This window comes from Notolabrus celidotus, chromosome 10, assembly GCF_009762535.1.
Source record: "Notolabrus celidotus isolate fNotCel1 chromosome 10, fNotCel1.pri, whole genome shotgun sequence".
Lineage (NCBI taxonomy): Eukaryota > Metazoa > Chordata > Actinopteri > Labriformes > Labridae > Notolabrus > Notolabrus celidotus.
This window is the reverse complement of record NC_048281.1, coordinates 8,114,874-8,135,614: the sequence shown is the minus strand read 5'-3', so window position 1 is coordinate 8,135,614 and position 20,741 is coordinate 8,114,874. Positions and strand designations below refer to the sequence as shown.

Sequence of the window (20,741 nt, the reverse complement as noted above, 5' to 3'; positions counted from 1 at the left end):
TTTAAAAAGCTCAGTGATCGTAAACTTCAGCTGACGAAAGTCACTGTCTGTCTCCTTTGTGTGTCTGTGTTTGGGGTCTGGCTCTTAGAAGAGTAATTACTCTGCACTGAGGTCTGTTTATTCTCCAGTGATCAGATATTTTTAATCCTCTCTGCTCATTTGTCAGCCAGCAGTAACCTGAAGCAGGTCAGCGCTCTGCGTCTGTATGCGACTCCTTTATTTTGTCAGGCTGGTAACAAAGTTACTTTTACATTTTGATATTTTTTTTATGCTGAAAATAAGCATCAATAGAAAGCTGCTTATGTCTATTATGTGTAGTTTGTGCATTTTTGGCACCCTGCAATCATTGACTGTATAAATTATGGACGTAGTATCCGTGACGTCACCCATCTGTTCCTGAGCGCTGTTTTGAAGCCAATCGTCGGCGGGAGCCATATTGGAAATTTAGAACTCAACCTAATTTAGTGTGAGGTAAAGAGGCGGGGTTTGAGCCTCCTAGCCAACAGCTATGTGTTCCCGCCTGTCAATCAAGTTAGTCATGTCCTTATTTGGGAAAAAACTCGTAATCTTAATATCTTCTGAACTGTCGCATTAGAAAAAAATTCAACCCCCGTACAGTGTGTGCCGATAGAAAAATTAGCTACATAGACCCAAGTCGTTTCTTCAACCAGGCTGTAAACATGTTTATTAATGCTGTAAAGATCGTATTTTTGTCATTTGTGTGTATGTGGCTTCTGGTGTTTCTGCAGCCAGCCTCAAGTGGATGCTCAATGAACTGCAGTTTATAACACTTCCGCATGGGCTTCATATTTTGAGACCAGAGGTTGCCACTTGGCTGCAACCTCTGGCGTAGAATGTGCAAGCGCAGAAGTACAAAAACTGCAGTTCCTTAAGTGTCCACTTGGGGCTTGCTCTAAATACCCATGTGAGAATGGCCAGAAGAAGTCTACAGCCTGGTTCAGAAGAAATGATTTTGGACTGAATACCTAATTTCTTGACTGAAGGAGGGATTCATATTTTTATGATTATTCTGTTTTGAGATTAAGGCTAAGAGTAATGCATAGCTTTGCATAATTAGGGGTGTGACTAACTCATCAGTCACACCCCTCAACTCATCAGTTACAGCTGAAGAGGGCCTCTCAACTGGCTTTTTACACATGAACTTTGCTACAGCTGCAAATGTGTGTAGTGGTCTGCAAATACGTAATGCAATCCATAAAGGCATGTTGTGAAGGTGTGTATGCCCTGACTTCAGGCCCATGGGCTCACTATTATCACTTAAGCTGCTAAAACTTGCACTGTTAGCCTGTTACTTTGTGCAAGGTATCGGAATAGGTGGCCAGGTGGATCTGCATTTGCATTTTTGGATCAATTTTATATTTTCAAAAGGTTTTACAACAAATTTAGCTTCACAGGTCAAGGCCGGGAGTCGAACCCAAGACCTACTGAGGACTGTAGACTCTGTATATGCAGCGTCTGCTCTGAGATAAACCTGCGCCCAGAGTTTGCATTTCTAACCAGGAACATTTAGCAAACCAGAAGTGTTTCAAGGCATGTTTGATGTTCAGCTGCACTGGCAGATGTAACGTGACTTCACTATGTCTCCTTGTCATAACCCTATGACTGAATTCATGATCAGAAATAAATCACCAGTTTAATCCCAGCTTGTAGTTCATCTGGACCCTTAGGGGGATTTACCTGCTGACCCCCCTCAGCTGTTAATCAGCAGCAGTGACTCTCTGACATATTGATTTCTGTCTGACCTGACCAGTAAACGACCCCTCTCTGAGGTACAGTCAGAGCTCCATCACAGCACACTCCTCCCTTGGAAGGATGATTCATTCATTAATGAGGAATCTTCCAGAAAACTGAAGGTCAGTGGAGTCGTGTGATTACTTTAGAGTGCTGGATCACCTGCCCTCCAGGACCCGAACGTCGTTTATCATCTTTTAACCTTCAGCTGAGTGCAGAATCCACCTCTGTGTCTCACGCTTTGTGACTTATTGTATGGCACCAACATTTTAAGTAAACTGATCGCTGTTATTGATTCATCCTGCATTTTGTCATCGTCCAGTTGGCCCGATGATAGAGTCCTCTTGTATTCTGTTATAAGGATGAAGGACAGCTGGCAGACATTCATAGATTATTAGTGTAATACACTTGTCACGTATTATGGCTGAACCCAAAAAGCAGACTTTAGACAGGTCTTGTTTCCAAAGTTTTATTACAGAAGTGCAGGGTGAAGTGATAGCTGGTGGGGGTCCTGGGGTGCTGAGGGAGGGATCCAGACGGTAGTGAACAGGCAGGTGAGTGAGGAAGGTGGCGGAGCTGGCTGCAGATGGGTCCTGGAGGCAGGAAAAACAGGTGTCAGGTGGATTGAAGGCAAATGGACAAAACTGGCAAAAAGTTATCTTAAGAAGAGCTGGACTGTTTTCGAAACAGCCTGCTACATACTACCTACGATTGTAGTAGGCAGTAGGTACTCCCTACTACATACTGCGTTTGAATTTAGTCTGTAGTCTGACTGTTCTGTTGGGTCTGGTCTGCAGTACGCTGGGCCAGACATCGCTGGATTTCTGATTTCAGAAAGCGGAAGTAAACAACGGCCAAGCTGATAGAGAAGCTGCTTCTTTAGCATCACTTATGATTTAAAAAGTTAGGAAGTGGAATTTAATAATTTTCACAGCACCTAAAAACTGAGTTCCCCTGTCAAAAAAAAAGAAAAATGAAAAAGCGGAACGAGCGCCGTGAAACAGAACGCAAGGCAGACTGGTCTGATGCATACTGAGGCAGGGACTGGATGTCAGTGCAGGGTTCTTGTAGGCAGTGGTGTTTGGATGATGGCTGGCAGGAGTGTTGATTGTAGATCCAGTGCAGGTGAGCAGAGAGTAAAGGAGACAGAGCAGGAGGGGGAGGGGAAACAAAAACACACCAGGCACTCCTCACTCACACTAAAAATCTGAAAGTAAACAAAAAAACACACTTACAGGCACACAGTGGTCACAGAGGAGGATGTGTGACAACACTGGCAGACAAGTGTATATTGTAATTGTGTGTGCAGGTGCATGTGTAGACGTAGGAATTATTGGGGCTGCATATTTGTGTTTTTGTTTGTAGTATTCAATTCTGCTTAAAAGTGCTGAATATGTAGGCGGGGGGAGTATAAGAAGCGTGCTGGTTTCTGTTTGTAGTATTGACCAATCACATATCAGCAGGCTTTATGTTTGCAGGAAAAACAGTCTGTATGGAGAGCAAAATCAGGCAGAACTAAATCCACAGTTTGACATCCCAAGCTGCTTAATACCAATTGAAGTTGTCTGGAAGTTGTTTATAGCTCACTGCTGGCTACACCTGAATGCTTTCAAAATGAATTGTCACTCACAGAGGCAACTATCATCATCAGACATTCACAGAAGGGTTTCAAGATGACAGATTAACACATGTTTATTAACATTTTCAACTCTTAAAATAGTTAAAGTATTTTAAAATGATGAAGTTCAACATAACTGCATGCATGTTCACTCTCCTCTCCAAGGACCAAATGTAAAGAGACGTTGTTTACAGTAATAACCTCATAAACAAGTGATGATAAATGACACTCACACAGAGTCCTAACTGTGCTGGAAATGTCCTCTGGCCAACACCACTCATTAGCAATAACCTCTGTCTCTGCTGGGAGCCACGCACACGCACGCGCACACACACACACACACGCACACACGCACGCACACACGCACACACGCACACACGCACACGCACACACACACACACACACGCACACACGCACACACGCACACACACACACACACACACACACACAGTCAGCGGTTTCCATCCCAAACTTCAGCTCTGTATCGAGGTGACAGATATTAATGCTCTCTCCTCGTTTCCTCTCTACGTTTCATCTCCATCCAGTGTTGAACTCTGCTCCGCCGTCTCTTCATCAAAGCATTGATTTTTTTCATAACCTTTGTCTTCCTCCACCTGCAGGGTGTCGGTCTGTCGGTGCACGGACGGTTTCGAGTGGCCACGGAGAAGACGCTGTTTGCCATGCCAGAGACCGCCATCGGTAAGAGCGTCCAGCTGAACAGGCTGCTGACCTCACATTTATTTAGATGCAGGTTTATATATAAAGGGACAGGTATGAAGCAGGTAAACTAATGTCACATACTACAACATTTAAAGCCTCAGCTTGTTTGGACAGTCTGTCCCTTAATGAACCTTTAAAGTGAATAAAAACCAGAAACAACAAGATACAAGAGACAGAACAAAACAATCCCAACACTCAAACAGATATCTCATTATAGGATTCAAACTTTCAAAAACAGATCAAAACAATGGTAACATGCTCCAAACTTGAGAGCAATAATAGTTACCTTAAATAACATCAAACTTGTTGTGGTAACTCACTTGAGGTTGTAGATGAGTGACTTCCCTCACACATGTGATAAATGCAAGCAGTGATATGTTATATAATTCTATTTTTCAGCAGCTGCAAGCTTCCTGCATGTGAAATCAACCAGACCGTGTCTTCATTGTCTGATCCTGGAGTGTAAGCTAGTTTGCTCTTTAGCTAATTGACTCCTGCAGACAGATGGTCCTGTCCTGAGGCGCTGAGGAGATTAGTAACAAATCTCCAGCAGATAATGAATCACTGCTGAGATTTTGGCATAAACTAGCTTGTTGGCATTTAATTCTGGAAGACTTATCGTGCTTCTATAATTGATCATGAAAATAGTTCGATATTTATTGTTTGCAGGCATTACAGGTGCTGCTTTCCTGCTTTTGTTCTCAGTCCTTTCTCATTGAGATCATTAATGGGTATTGAGTAGGTCCTTCAGCATCTTTGATGATTACTTTAAAGCTCTGACAAACAGAAAAAAAACGTGAAATGCTTTAAGAGCATCGTGCCGAAGTTTCTTGGTTGTTCGTTTGTTCACAGTTTCAGGGACACGCAGTTCATCCTCCATGTGACACAAACAAGAGCTCACAAACATGAAGCTTATTCTGTATTTTGGAGCAATCACACAGTGATGACTCCTCAGCTAATGCTCTCTTTGTTTGTGACAGGTTCTTTGTGTCTATGGAGCTTTGTGATAGTTGTTTAACTGCAAAATTTTACAATTAGATGATTATTTCACACTGAATGACTATGAAGAAAAATCTCATCAAACTGTTATCTTTGATACATTCCACCACGTTCTTGTCAAACAGGTCTACTTGTACTAATTTGATTATTTTTCAGCTTGTTGTGTGGCAGCATTTCAGTTATGAGACGATGAGATTCATGCACAGTATAACTATGTTACTATATATGCAGGCTTTTTAGAATTTGTTAAAAAATCAAATCATATTATCCGTAAATTCCACTGTATTCCTCTAAAAAAAACATCCTCATGTCCTTCTGTGAGGGTTTTCAGTTTCTTTTCCTGCCGAACTTTTCAGTCATTAGTTAATAAGTATAGGGGAGCCCGCCTAAATTACTACATAAGCAGGTGTTTAACACTCCTTAAAAAGTTGAATCAAATTATTACCTGCAAAGTTCACTGCAATCCTACTGAAGATATCCTCACATGCCTCTGTGGTATTAAAAAAATATTTTTATTTCAGCATTTCTTCATTATAAGATGATTAATTCCAAGTTAATACAGCTATATTGCCAGAAATGCAGTTTTAATTTGAAAATTGTATAAATCAAGTCATATTGTTACAAGCAAAATCTCCTAAACTCAAACTAAACACACTTTCATGTAGCTCTGTTATGGTTGTCAACTTTTTTTACAGCACAATTTAATAATTGAAAGCTGAAAAAGCACATCAGTCCTTCATATGTAGATTTAAAATGTTCATTACAAATTGAAATAATAGTTCTATCCAAAATTTCCACAAGCTTTCGTTTAAGCATGTGTTCTACTATTCGTGTGCTGATTATCAACTTATTTTACTGCAATTTATTTTGTTATTAGAGGATCAATTCAATACTAATACACTTAAGTTGATGTTTATGGGTTTTTTATTTCAAATTAATTTCACCACGATGTTGTGAAACACGTCTCTCCTTTTTGTATTTGACTCCTGGAGCAGGATGACGATTATTTCGTCAGCAGAGAGGAGATGAGTGTAACAGGAAGAAAAGGCTGAGGTTGTTTTTGATGCAGTGTGACTCTTGTGTTTGTTTTTCTCAAAGGCTAAGCTGAAATAAGAAGTAAACAAAGACTTAAATTTAATTTCACAGGCTGATGTTTGGCTCTATGAGAGGTTGTTGTACATCACCTGCCATCTTTGAGGGAGCGTCCTCTGTATCTGTGAGCTTGTTTTCCTCTAATCCATGGAAGTGCGACTTTGTGTTATCTCATGTTTGCATGTTCTGAAGCCTTTAAATACTTCCTGTTTAGTCTCATCATTAGCTCTCATACCTGAAGCCTGAACCTTGTGATCGCTTTAAAACTCTCCTGTCTCTTCAGAGAGAAGTGGTTAATCCTCTTTGAGGCCGTTGTGTTTTCACATTATTTTTACTGAAGCACCTGGTGTACAGGTTTGCCTCTGTCATCAGAAACTTTGACCTCACGCTGCACTTTTTCCAACAAGACATTGCATTTTATTTTTTTCGCACAGATTGCTGCTTATTTCAAACTTGATCCCGGGGTCCAATCCTCTCAAGAGCTTCTCTGAAGTGCTGTACTTTACTGAAACTAAGCTCACTTTGCAGAATGAGGCTTTTTCCACTGCCTGTTTTAAGTTTCAAGTGCTGAAAGGGTTGAAATATCTCATATTATGTGAAGCAGTCCAGGATACAGTGGAAATATATTTGGCTGATTACAGAAGCAAGCTTTAACACCTGTGCAGCTATTCTGCTCAAGAGATCACCTTTCAGATTAAGGTTTGAATGAGCTCAGCCAGAAATGATGTGACTGCTCGGCCAACAAAACAAGAGAGAGAGTGAAGGTGAATCAAAAAAGATGAAACATCGTACATGAAAACACCTTTCAACATATCTCAGATGGTCTGAATTATGTTGCATTTATGCTCTCTAACCTCTGCAAAATATTTCTGATTGATAAAAAAGCTGATATAACAAGGTGAAACATTGAAATGCACCTTTAGTGTCTCATTCTTCCAGGGGAGTGTCCAGACTTTGTTTAACTTGATGGCGGACTCTGGGCGCTGACTACAGGGTGGCATGAAGTATGTGTGCACACAGAGACAACCAAGTGAATTGCATGGATCGTACAGACACAAATATAAGGTGGTTTCTTTTTCCCGAGTAGTGCATCTGAAAAAAATGGGATCGTCTTATACACAGGGTTTAGACTTTTAAGTGCAAATACTCCGCCACAGTGTCACTCACAACTACAGCGCCAGAGGGATGAAAGATGGAGAGACACGGTGATCATTTAGAATAAAGTGGCTGAAAGTTCAACCAAGTTTGAAGCAGAGTTATGACAATTTTTGAGTCATTAAGCAAAAGCTTCCCTCCAAATTGTGAACTCAGGGAAATACAGATTTCTTCTGATTTTCAACAAAACTTTTAAAATTGATCAAAATATGATGAAAGTTTGTGTTTTGATGTACTGAATTGTACATGTGTAAATACGCTCGGCTTTGTCATGTGATCCGTCATGTAATCTATGATAAGTGACATGTTTTCAATCATCTCACAAATCCTCTCATGATGGACAAAAGGCAGAGGGCTCATCTGTTATTCCTCTGTGGGTTTAATCATGTGACCTGGGTTTCCCTCCTCGCCCTTTTGTCTGGTCATCGTTTATTAAAAGCTTCCCTCCTTCAGTCCCTGAACACCACCAACAGCAACACTTTGTGATTCAGTTATCAGCCTTTAAAGACAAAGGCGTGAGACGAGGACGGGTGAAAATCTGTGTCACAGTCTAGATCGTCCGCACGTGGAAACTATCATTAAATTGATTCTGCTGATAAGTCTTGTGTCTCCAAAGCCTGATAAATCTCCATCTCGGCGTCAAAGAGCTCCAACACTGAGCCTTAACTTTCAAAAGAAACATGATTGATTGATTGATTGATTGATTGATTGATTGATTGATTGATTGATTGTGTTTCATTCGTGTCACATGAAGTGCCCGACCCTTGTTTGTTTACAGGACAACAGAAGTAAAGTTGCAGAGGTCAGATGTTCTCCCTTTGATAAGTTTAGTATCAATGGTCGAACTACTGGGTGTGTTTTTAAGTTTTAGAATAGTTACACACTTTATATCTTCATGACTCCACACACATCCGAACACCCCTGCACCCTTCTTACCCTCATGCGTTGAGGTTAACCCCTCTGCAGTGGGATTAACAGATTTAACGCAGCTCTGTCTGCGTTCTGAACAACAGCCATAATCTGCTGCATTTATGATATTACATTTTCAGCTGTGAATCAGGTCACATCATCTAATCCTCCCCTCTCCCATGATGCACTGCCCCCCTCCCCCGAAGCCTCTTCCCACAGTCCAGACCACCTCAACTGTGACCAGTGCACCAAACCAAGCGGACCCACGTTATTGAGAATCAATTCAGCTCAGATTAAAACCTCGGACTGTGATGAAATATTTCAGAATCATTAATTCTTGTAATCTGCATGTTGAGCTTTTTGTCGTGTGCCAGGAATGATCTGTTCTGTAATGTTTGTACCGAATCAGAGTGAACATGAGTCACCTCTGGGTGAGGCGGGGATACTTTAGGGAGGTAGAAGACATTTGGAGGTGCCTGGTTTTTTTGCTCTCTGCTGCTTTTAATTGTGTCCGAGCTGCAGCAATACACCGATACACAGAAAGCTCATTAATAACTTTTAAAATTATTCATAAAACATTAAAACACTGTTTCATAGTCGCAACATCTTAAATATGGGGACTTTCTTTTCCGATGTAATAATATATTCAATGTCTTTTAGTTTGGACTTTTTCTGGTGTAAAACAACAGGAAGACAGGAAGATTAGTTAATTTTTTTACATATGTTTCTGACTACTGAAAGTTTTGGGGAACTGCATACATGTCCTGATACTCATTGTATCAAGTTGTTCCAGCTCTGATCTGCCATCAGAGTAACTAAGGTGTAATGAAGGTGAGACGGTGGTGGTGTGTAACATCAGAGCCGTAACACACAACAAGAACTCAAACTAAGACACTGAAATGAGCCCGTTTTAGATTTTGAGTTTTTTTTTTTTCTTATTTCATTATTTATTTATTTTTAAGACGTTTGGTTACATCAACTGCTATGTCCTGGTCAGACTTGCTCTGTGTATGTTAGCCAATCAGGAACAAGAAGTTGCATCACAGATCATAAATGCAAATGAAGGTTGTTTTCATTTTAGAACTGGTTTGATTGGAGAGCCTTTAAATGCAGCTCTGCATAAACTTTCATCACATTTCTTCAGACAGATTCAGATGTATCTCTGTCATGATGCTTCAGGCCTCTCAGCAGTTAGTGTATTGTTTTAGGCCATGAGATATCAGTATGAGTTAAAGTCTCTGTGAAGCTATGTTTATGTTATTGTTTGTTATTTACTGATGGGCATGTTGATGGATTAACAGTGACAGGTGATCATGTTGACAGTAACTGAATGAGAACACGTCTGACACCCAGCTTTTTTTTGTTTTTTTTACAGGACTGTTCCCTGACGTTGGAGGAGGATATTTTCTGCCCAGGCTTCAGGGAAAGCTGGGACTGTTTCTGGCCTTGACGGGCTTCCGTCTGAAGGGTCGTGACGTGCAGAGAGCTGGTGTGGCTACTCACTTTGTCGAGTCAAAAAAGGTACGTTAAACTTACAACCTTTTCAAGTAGTTTCTTTATATTCTGATCAATTAAATAAAGCCTGATTAATTAAGAAATACATAACACACATTGCTGTCTCTTAACAGCACATGTCTCCATGAGTGTGTGTGTTGGTGCTGCTGCAGGGTTGTGTCCAGGACAGCCGCACAGTAGGGGAGGGTGGGGTCAAAGCTCCGCTGGAGAGCCGGATGCTGAGTCACTGCGTGTGTCACTTGTGTAAAGTTGCAAACGTACAGCAGCTGCTCCAGGGACAGGTTGTGTTTGTTTGCTGTTGGCGTGAGGTCAGAACAGCAGGTGTCCATGTTTGGGACTTAGACCTTGACGGTTTGGACGGACAAACTGCGGGAGGGATTTAGTTTATTGCTGAAATAATAATTAACTTTGAGACTGATAAACTTGAATAAAGTATAAGAGTTTGTTTGCTACACACATATTGAATCTGTTGAGTATTTCCCATGTTTGTGTTCCTGCAGAGACATCTCAAATCTGTGACCTTGTAGATTCATGAGTTAGTGTTGAAACTCTTTTGGAGCCCTCGTGCCGCCTGATGAGTTCAAACCTGCACACAAATTTTACAAATGTAGAAAATGTCAAAACAATCCAGGGCATGGAGTTCTTGAAAATGTACGTCTGTGCTAAAAGAATTTAGAAAGTTTAGTTTTTAACCAAAAATTTAAAACCTGATCACTTGAAACTGATGGCAAAGCTCAGCACTTTTAAGAGATACTCCAAATCCTGGTTGATTCAGCAACAAACTTTTACCCCGGTCTCATTTTTTACAGCTGAATGTGTATTTTATTTTATCTTGCCTTACCCAGTTTATGTTTTTTCCCCACAGATCCCAGAGCTGGAGAAGGAGCTGGTGGACCTGAAGTCTCCCTCTAATGAAGATGTCACCAAAGTGCTGGACACCTACCAGAGCCAGGTAAGAACCCTCACACATGTCGTCCACTTTAAGATCACAGAGATACTCTTCAGTCATCTTATGTCTGTGCTGATGATGTTTCTCTTCTCTCTTCAGAGCAGTCTGGATGCTGAGAAGCCCTTTGTCTTGGACAAGCACATGACTGACATCAACAGGTATGTCTACATTTCTACAGCCTTTTTCACTCTTCTGACAACTTCTAGGAGATTTGAGGACAGCCTGCCTCTGATTCCACCAGCCCCATGAAATAAACATCATCACTTTGCTAACTCAAACAGAGTGAATTTACCTGACTCGTACCTCCTGTGTTCAAACTGCGGCTCACCTCGTCTTCATGCAAACTTTTTCAAATCAGTGCCGCCTTATAAAGGAGTGTAGTGCATGTGTGAAAGGAGGTTTTGCACCCTGAAATCACTTACTGGCAGCTGTGAGAAATAAACCTGATAACTTTCAGATATTTGGATGATGTTGCTTTAATGACATCCTGAATTACATAAAACAGCTGAGTGGTACGGCCTGGCTCAGCTCTCTTGTTCGGTTATTTGTGTTTCCGATGTCAAAGGATGCCGTTAGTATCTGCAAACTTTTTAATATCACCTGCAAATAGAGCTAAGCTAATATTAAAATGTGGACTTAAAGCACTGCAGACAACAGAACGGTCACTGGGGACTATCACTGGTTCAACCTCTTGACCCAGTATATAAAAGAAAGCAGCCGGCTCAACCCTGTGCTAATCATTTCAAAATTCAGACTCGACTCTGTTGTGTTTGTATCATGCTGAAGACGAAGTGGTCACAAGAGTTTAACGCTGTGTTGTTGTGAAGATCACCTGAGAATGAGGGCGTGCTTTTATCTGCTGTAGAAAACCAATATTTAGTTCCTGGTTCCAGAAACGGGTCCAGAGGAGTCAAACCGAGCAGTATCAAGTGGTGGAAATGAGGCTTTAGTCCGTCTATCTCTAACAGCTGTCTACTGTGTCTGTGATGCTCTGCTCTAAGATTATCTTCCTACTGAAGATGCACATCTTGAAAAAATGATAAGTGCTGTACAACAGCCGGGCTCTGCAGTTCTTGCAGAAATAACAGGATTAAAGTAAAAGCTACATTCGTTGGGCCTATTTTTAGCTGCGGGGCTCATTGATGCTTTTAATAGTTCTTGGACAAGGAGGAGCTCTGTGGCACGAGGTATATCAGGCTCACAGATAATACTGGCTCGTATATAATTCATTAACAGTTTGTTTTGGTCTCTTCATGTGTTTGACTGACTATAATAAACAACAGATGAACTGCTTTGACCTGAGGACACAGCTCAAAAGCGAGGAACTTTTTGCATTATAAGAATCCCTCGGATTTTAACTTCCATGAGAGTGGATTGATGTTATCTGCAGAGTTCATTAGTCCATGTCGCTGTTTCTTCTTTTCAGGCTGTTCAGCTCCAGCAGTGTGGAGGGCATCGTGCAGAACCTGAAGGCAGACGGCTCAGAGTTCGCAAAGAAACAAGTGGAGGTACGATCCTCACCTGCTGCTCTGTGAGAGTTACTGACTTCATTTGAAGGAATCTGATCGATTTTAGAGAAATCAAGCAACACCTGAGCAGAGACGCAGACAGTTTTTATCACAAACACATGTTACACGCCATGTGTGATGAGTTGGAACCAACAGATTAATCAGTCTTCTGGTGTTATCAGCTGATATTTACCAACAAAAGCTGCTTGGATACTTTTGTTTGTTTTGTTGATCATAAATTGAATATCTTTGGGTCCAAAAATACATTTCAAGTTCAGTGTCATCAATTTGAACAAGAGGACAAAGTTTGATTTTCTTGTTCTGGTTTTCGTTGATAAGTAAGGGATATAAGTTATAGTGAACTTGTGGTTATGCAAATAGAATCCTGACAGGGTGAGCAGGACCCCAATGCAAATCGTTCTGTATGCACTAACCCACCTCAAACCTGGCTAGTGGCTACCAGATAACGACTTTAATAAGTTGACACAAAATATTAGTTTTACGATTATTCTGTTGATTTAAAAAATATTTATATATGCTGCTTAAAACATAGTCCCTCTGATATCATGATCAGTTATGGCTCACAGATTCTTAGCGCCCTCTTTGCAGGATTAATGCATATTAAACTGAACATCTTAATTCCCTTTCATCAAACATACAATGAGAGACCAATTAATCCACAAGATTATATCAGTCACATATTTATTGGTATTTAGGTTTATTACAATTTTTTCTTCAATTTTTTTTAATATTAATTATAAATGAATTATTTAATTTAATATGAATTCATTCATTCATGTAGTTGGTGAAAAATGTAAAGAAATGTTAAATATTCGTTCATTTGAGTATTTTTTAAAGAAACTGTTGGCTGATGAATAGATGTTGACCATCACGTGTGTTATCAGTGAATTATTTCCCTCTGAAATCTCTACCTGTCTCTCTGACTCTCACATCACTCAGTCTCTAATGTGGTTGTTAAATACACAAAACCTAAAGTACAGCTAATGACCCACTGTGTCTGTGAGCACCCCTCCTGTTTCCCCACCCTCAGATAAATCCCACTAACAGAGCGGGAAAGGAGCTGCAGCATTATTGAGCCTCAGCAGTTTATGTTAGTGATTAGTATTTACCCCGTTTTAAGCTCTTAATGGGGTTAGTCACAGTCCTGACCAAAATCCCTCCTGTTAGAGCTCTGATCAGACCACAGCGGCTTCCCTTCATTCATTTAATCAAAATTCAGATATTAATCTTCATCCATGACCTTTTATCCTTTTTTCACGTCTTTTTCAACCCGACTGTCTGATGTTATAAGACCTGAGAGGAAAGATGCAAAAACAAGTAGTTGACACCTCCCTCATCCACCACCGCCTCTCTTTGTGTAAACTCCACTTCAGGATTAACAATACTGCACATTGTCAGCCTCAGTTACAGCTAGTTAATGAGCTTCCACATGATACAAGTCATGATCTTGGGGTTTTTTTTACATTTAAAATATTTTTTTTTTAAGGCGACGTGCTGTGTTCACATTTTCATTGTCCTTTCGAACCATATAACTCTGAATTGGAGTCAAAGAGGGGACGCCCCAGGCATCAAATATTTAGTATGAACCCACATCCTCAGTGACTACTCCACCGCTGAATCCATGTCCTGTCTCATACATTAAACATTTATACCCATCTCAGTCTAGAGTCACACATCCCTTTGTTTCTTCTCTGTGATTATATACAGATCCCTTCTTTGTGTTTGAAGGATCAGTTGCTCATAGCAAAATGTTTTTCTTCTTCCAGACTCTGTCCAAGATGTCTCCCACATCCCTGAAAATGGCCTACAAGCAGCTGCAGGCGGGGGCAAATCTGAGCCTGCAGGACGTGTTGGTGATGGAGTATCGTCTGACTCAGGCCTGCATGGTAACAACCAAATCTCTCCTTTAGAACAGAGTCACACTTCTGAGAATCAATCAACATGATTCATTTTTTATCATTTTCACTCTTATAAGTTGTTACCGTTCAAGAGGAATCTGGGTTGTGTTATTTAAAACTGAAATAGAGATCAGATTTCGCAACATTTTTACACATCTGCATCACACTGTCAAAAATTTCAGGACTTTATATTCTCAGTATGATGACTCAAGTCCTAAAACAACAACCAGGGGTGCCTGTTGGCCTGGTGGTCTAAGTGCATGCCACATGCATTGAGGCTAGAGTCCTCATCACAGGGGTCTCTGGTTCAACTCCCGGCCTTGACCCTTTGCTGCATGTCTTCCCCCCACTCTCTTCTCCTGTCTCTCTTCAGCTGTCCTATTAATAAAGGCATACATTATTCAAGATACTACCTTTTAAATTACTATTTAATTCTTGTCATATTATGGGACTTCATCTTGTAATAATGATTTTAGATTTTAACAATATTATTGCATTTATTCTCAAAAAATTGCAACTCTATTCTTCTGGTTTATTAACATTATTCTCAACATTTGTTTTTGTAACATGATGACTTTATTTTCAAAATGTTACAATTTCCTTTCTTGTTTTTTATATATTTTGACCTTATTTTTGTGATATAATGACTTTATTATGACTTTAGGCTACATAAAAATTCTCATTAAATTACTACTATTTCATATTAATATTATGACTTAAATCTTATATTATGTCTTTATTATTGTATTATGATTGAATTATTTTGCTAATTTTAGAACTTAAGGTTTGTGAAATGGCGACCAAAAAAAAACTCTGACTCATTTTGTTTAATGTTTTAACTTTAATAAGATAACTTTACTTTCATATTATGTCAGCTATACTCTTTTAATATGATGACTTTTATCTGTAAATCTCTTGTTCTGTGTTGTGGTTCTAATTCTGTATCATAGTTTCTGATTTTATGAGTTGCTCAGCTTTGACACAGTACACTCACTTACACCACTTTAGGCTAAATTTCCAGTGGCCTTAATGTTCTAACTTTTAATTACTTTCAATGTTTTAATGTCTGGATTAATCATCTTCATCATTGTAGAGTCCAGTCTTTCAGTACTTCATCTTTTGTATTTGTTTCCTTTGTTTCTGCAGAGAGGCTTTGACTTCTATGAAGGTGTGAGAGCCGGTGAGTGTCTGCTGTGCAGGTGTCCCTCAGTGATGTCGCAGTGATTTAGATGGACTGCACAGAGAGCTACAAACTGAATACAGAGAAAAAAAGATTATATTGTTATGCATTTAATTAAAGGATAAGTTAATAATAGTTTTCCTCTTTGCATGTCTGCAGTGCTGGTTGATAAAGACCATAGTCCAAAGTGGAACCCGTCGACGTTGGAGGAGTTGTCAGACCAGACTGTGGACCAGTGGTTCTCCTCTCTGGGGGACAAAGACCTGACTCTCTGATGACCCACCTTCAAACACACACACTACTGAGCCTTCATCGAGCCTGCTGTCCCCACAATCCTCTGCATGAGTAATGTGAGAGGACTGTGCTGCTGAGCAGGAGAAGAACGGTTATATTAGTACAAACAGGTCATACACTACACAGATGGACTGGATGTGATTTAATACTGCGGTGACATTTTACAGGAAAATCCAGGCTGCTCTTCCACCACTGAGGAGCTCTGATTCATGTTCACAGCCAGAAATAGAAAGTAGTAGCAGCAGAGGTAGCCAGCAGATGCCCTGTGTGTCACACATGAGAAATGAGTAGAGTAAACTTGCTCTGCAGCTGAAGTGAAGTCTGTTTTTTATTATTTCACATAAAGTGGGTACTCTCCTCTGCTGCAGAATCAAGAAATGTGCCGCACAGCAGCATTAGCATGAGTGCATCGGAGGAGAAAATGATCTCACCGCTGAGTGCTTTATTACATTTCCTTCCTGTGGGTGTTTGTTGATGTGACATGGATCAGGATCATCAGTGTTTCTGCAGAGTGCTCACTTGCTGTAATACAGATAATGTGTTGTCTTCTATCTCTCTTGTTCTTTTTGTAGTATTATCTGCATTTTCCAGATTAACACTCCCAAAACAGATCACAGATTTAGATCTATATTAACATTTCCTCTGAATGCCATGTCTCTAGTGTTTAAAAGCATTTTAGAAAACAAACATGGTCTGATATTGAGTCGTTTTTAAATCAGCTTCTTCTCATGGTCACTGATTTCAGTCGGGATCATAGACTCTGTAGGAAGTGGACGCAGCCTCTGGATTAAAACAATTAAGCCAACACTGAAGTGCCTTAAACCTGCATTCCCTCTAACAGCCAGTAGGTGGCGACTCCACTGGTTAAGTTATGAGAAACTGACCTTACTTCTGACTTGATTTACCACATCAGTAAACATTTTCCTGATGAGTTCATGGACTCAGTCAGAAGCCTGCGCTAAAAAACAGATGAAGCTCATTTATTAAGTTACGATTACAACAAAAGATTAAAAGACGATAACGTAGGGTATATTTTAAGGCTTTGCAATACACTTGTACCATAAGACTGCAGCAAGATCAGCTGTAATGTTAATTTTCAGCTTAGAACCTTTGTTTAAAAGTTGTTCCTAGCATTGCCAGATTGTGTGCACAAATGAACACCACAGTGTAACAGCATTTACAAGACACTCGCTCATCTGCAGGTCAACTCTCTTGCCCAAATATGGTCATTTCTGGCTCCAAAAAAACAAGATACTGTTGTTAAACTAAGCTCAAAGCTTCAAAGCTGCAGATAACAGAGAAGGTGATATCATCGTTACATCCACTTCTTATTTACAGTCTATGACAGGTATCGAGCCCATTCGATCAGACACTCTGCACCGTTATGTGAGACGACAGTTAGTCATGGATACTGGAGCAGAAAGCAATAAAGACAGATGAAAGATTAAATATTAAATGTTGTGTGTTCTTTGTGCTTGAAAGCTGCTTATGTTTTAAAGGCTAACTGTTATTGAGGGCAGGATCTTTATGACCTGCTCGAGTGCCTTTTTGTTTTTTATCAGCATGAACTCACTGACCTGCTGCTCGGATATCTTTATGATGTTTATGGGTTGATAACTTGTCTTCTTCACTCAGAGTACGGGAAGAAACACAGTAAATTTAGCCGATATTATCTAAAAATAATAATAAGCTGCTGCATAACTTTAAACAAAAGCCAGTCCTATCTGAAGACATGGTGCATTTTACCAGCAGGGTGTGGCTGCAGGTTTGGATAAAGTTAAAATACAGGTCTCAAATAGAAGCCTGTATACATTAACTGGTTATCTGGTTATCTAGTTCATGCACTGCAGCAACAAATCTTTTACTTTCACTCAAAGAGTTCAGCCCACATTTAGCCTACTGATGTTAACATACAGAATAGGACCTGAATGCTCTCAGACTGTTAAGTTGGTACCACAAAAATCCAGAGGATCCGCAGGACTACACTGCTGCATTGATTTAAGAGAATGAAGGGAAAGAGAGCTGAAACTTCAACTTCTGCCAAAAAAAAGAGGTCAAATAAAAGCCGAGCAGGAGGAGGAGTTAGGTTAAGGATTGGGTAGAGTGTAATATTTGCATTCACAGTGTCTTTCAGTGTTACAGCCTTCCTTAAAGCTCCTCTGAGGAGTTTTCTAGAGGTAATAAAAAAGACTGAAACGGATACTGATCACTCTCTATGACCTGCAAAGGCAAACCAGACAATCAGTGACCATTGGTTGTATCATTACAGTTATGTTTTATGTCTATAATTTGCTGTGAGGCTAGGTGTCACACAAACCAATAAACAGCACGCTGCAGAAACAGCTTTTGCTCTCAAATTTCATGGTAAATGTTCATAATGCAGTAATGCATCTAATTATTAAAAGAGAGTAGGATGAGATCTTTCATTAGAAGTCACTACTTATGCATGCACAGACAAATCAGCAAAGATACAGGAGATACTGCTATGTCCACCAGGGGGCGCCAAATCTCATATCAAAAGATCCACAAAGGAGCTTTAAAATGATGCGGATAGAGACTTGCAGCCCACAGGAGGACGGTGGGGACTTGACTTCTAGTGCTAGCTTTATGGATAGATTTATTGTTGATATAATAACAAAGACAAACATTTTATAGATTAACATGTACATTCTACTTTAAAGGTGAATGAGATGTACACGTACATGTAAAAGCAGCTCAAAGTCTAGTGTGAGCAGCACTCGTGCAAGAGTTTTTAAACAGGGGTCTTGCTCCCTCTGTGCAGCATTTTGGCATAGATGCATGATCAAGTAAGTGGTTTGTAATTCATGTTATTTATCAATTGGTTATGTAGGTGAACAATCCTGCTGGTTTAGAGCAACAGTATTTATTTAATTTCACATCTTTACTGTGCAAACGTTTTATTCATTTCAAAAACCTCACATCCACACAGTCTGACTTCATAATAAACTAATTTCATCGTCTGCCCTTCACTGTCATCCTCAGTTCGAAGCTTTCTGCATTCACAGCGGCTCAGTATGCAGACAGGCTGATCTCCCACATACTGTCGACAACACAGCGTCATAAAAACAGAGCTCAGTCTGAGTATGTCTCCCTGCGTCAAGGATGAACCTCTCATGATTTATGAACACCTTTTATTCTCCAAACAAGCTCTGCCCAGCACTCTCTTTCTCTGAATCCGTGTTTGTTCTTTATGAAGCTGAACTTTTGACCGGCTGGTTGATCACTCATACAGGATACAGGAAGTGCACCTGTCATGTTTGATAGGTGTTTTAAATAAATACTGAGTCACTCATATTGAGCAAAGACATTATGTCAAAGGAAGGAGAGATGTTTGTGTATTTTCATAGATGTAAAATGTTTCAGTGATAGAAGGCAGACATGTGATTTATTGGCATCATCAGTTTTTAAACAGACTGAAAGAACAGTGTGAAAGTTAGAAGAATATTGTTCTTCAGTAATATGCCAGGGCAGTATTCACAGGCCTACAAATCGACTTCCTAGAGGCTAATCTCCACTTTTTGGCAGCAGACAAATGAAACATGTCGTCAGACTAGTCACAGTAAATCCTGACACTTCTAGCCAAGTCAGCTCTCTTCATGTTTCGACTCCATCCTGACCGGTTTGTCATCAGTGAGTCGCTGTTGTTTAAGACAAGTACACCAAACCACTGTGAGTGCATGAGCCCAAACCTTGTAATCATATTGACAACCACACCTTCAGGGTCTGAAAAAACATCTGTCAGTGTTGTAGTTCATCGTTGGATCAGCTGACTTTGTTTTAGATTAGAGTCAAAGCTTTTGAATTGTGAGGCTCTGCCTTATCTTGAACAAGCAACTTCAAACATTATATACATTAAGGAATATTTTTAGACAAGTCGACCTACTACCAACAGCCTCTGCTGTTGAAAAACTAAGCCAATTTAGGGCTTTGACAACCGGGGGGCGCCAAAACCAAGAGAAAAAGAAAGTTACTCACTGGAACTTTAAAGCTAGGGTTGGTAGCCACAGAAAACTAGCATGAATTTGAATATAGCATTTCCTCAGGGACCCCCCCCCTCATTATTTGGCTCCTGATGGCAGGGATTGGTTGGTGTTCTCCCAGGTTTACTCCGGATGTAGATAGAGGCTTTTTTCACTCTTTTCAAGAACACATTATGTATTGATTGCCATCAGGACATAAAGATCATTTTAACCAGTATAACAAAAAGTGTATCTAAATCTGACTACCAACACCAGCTTTAAATGTCTGAGTGTTCATTTTTCAGAGTTTACTCTTACTCAGTTATTTGATGTGAAAAGGGGATTGACTGTGACTGACAGCTCTGTCGTGTTTGTTATCAGATCAGCAGAGGTGACGAGGAATGGTGGGAGAAAACTTAACAAACATTAACACAAGAGTTGTTAGAACTTAACATAACCAGGAATGTCTGATTCAACATCCCACTTGAGGGACTACTGCTGTTTTATCTGTGAGTTAAATCAATGTTTGTTTAGCAGAAGGGGCAGGACGTCACCAGCAGCACAACATGTTCGCTCAGACTGCTACAGTATTTTGGCTTCATTAGTTTATAATGGGAGGAGATGGAGCCAAACCAGATTTATATACAATGAATGGCTGCAGCTGTATATCAACTGCACCAAATGCTTTAACGACCTTTAACCTCAATTAAAAGCACAAAAAGAGTTGGATGAGTGGAAACAAATGCTGCCGTGAAGTCCTTTAAAACGGACGACTTAAAAAAAAACTACAAATCAGTTTTATAGAGAAGTCTTGGCAGCTTCTCAGTCCGTGTTAAAAGAGTGAAGGGAAGACACAGATGTTTGAAAGAAGACAGGCGCTCACATTAATTCAGACTTTTAACTCTTTGTGGTGCAGAGAAAACGTAACTCCAGCTGACTCTTACAAAAAAGAACAAGAACAAAATCTCTTGTGAATTTGTAAACACAGATAAAAACAATGAAAGAGACTTCCTTGGTGATTTCATCAAATCAAAGCCTGGACATTTTGCACAGTAGAAACTGACATCATTATTATGGCAACATGTACGTATGAATACTCTAGATGTCATTAATTCAACAGGTTGATTAAAAAGACTCATCCTCCTCCAACA

At 40.0% G+C, this 20,741-nt stretch overlaps 1 protein-coding gene and 1 long non-coding RNA gene across 2 annotated transcripts in view; one reads left to right on the top strand and one right to left on the bottom strand.

Moving 5' to 3' along the window:
- Positions 1–17,059, top strand: part of hibch (3-hydroxyisobutyryl-CoA hydrolase) — a 31,686-nt gene extending 14,627 nt beyond the window's left edge. The window contains exons 7-14 of the mRNA XM_034693738.1: positions 3,991–4,069; positions 9,621–9,766; positions 10,626–10,712; positions 10,809–10,867; positions 12,136–12,217; positions 14,005–14,124; positions 15,283–15,316; positions 15,476–17,059. Of these exons, the coding sequence (XP_034549629.1) occupies positions 3,991–4,069; positions 9,621–9,766; positions 10,626–10,712; positions 10,809–10,867; positions 12,136–12,217; positions 14,005–14,124; positions 15,283–15,316; positions 15,476–15,591 (723 nt within the window). The 3' untranslated portion in view covers positions 15,592–17,059. The remainder of the gene's footprint in view (positions 1–3,990; positions 4,070–9,620; positions 9,767–10,625; positions 10,713–10,808; positions 10,868–12,135; positions 12,218–14,004; positions 14,125–15,282; positions 15,317–15,475) is intronic.
- On the bottom strand, positions 2,206–2,508 carry LOC117820090. The gene is made up of 2 exons (XR_004632688.1): positions 2,462–2,508; positions 2,206–2,345 (listed from the first exon to the last, which is right to left on the bottom strand). It is a non-coding gene; the product is annotated as an uncharacterized LOC117820090 (long non-coding RNA).
- Positions 17,060–20,741: the final 3,682 nt, after the last annotated feature.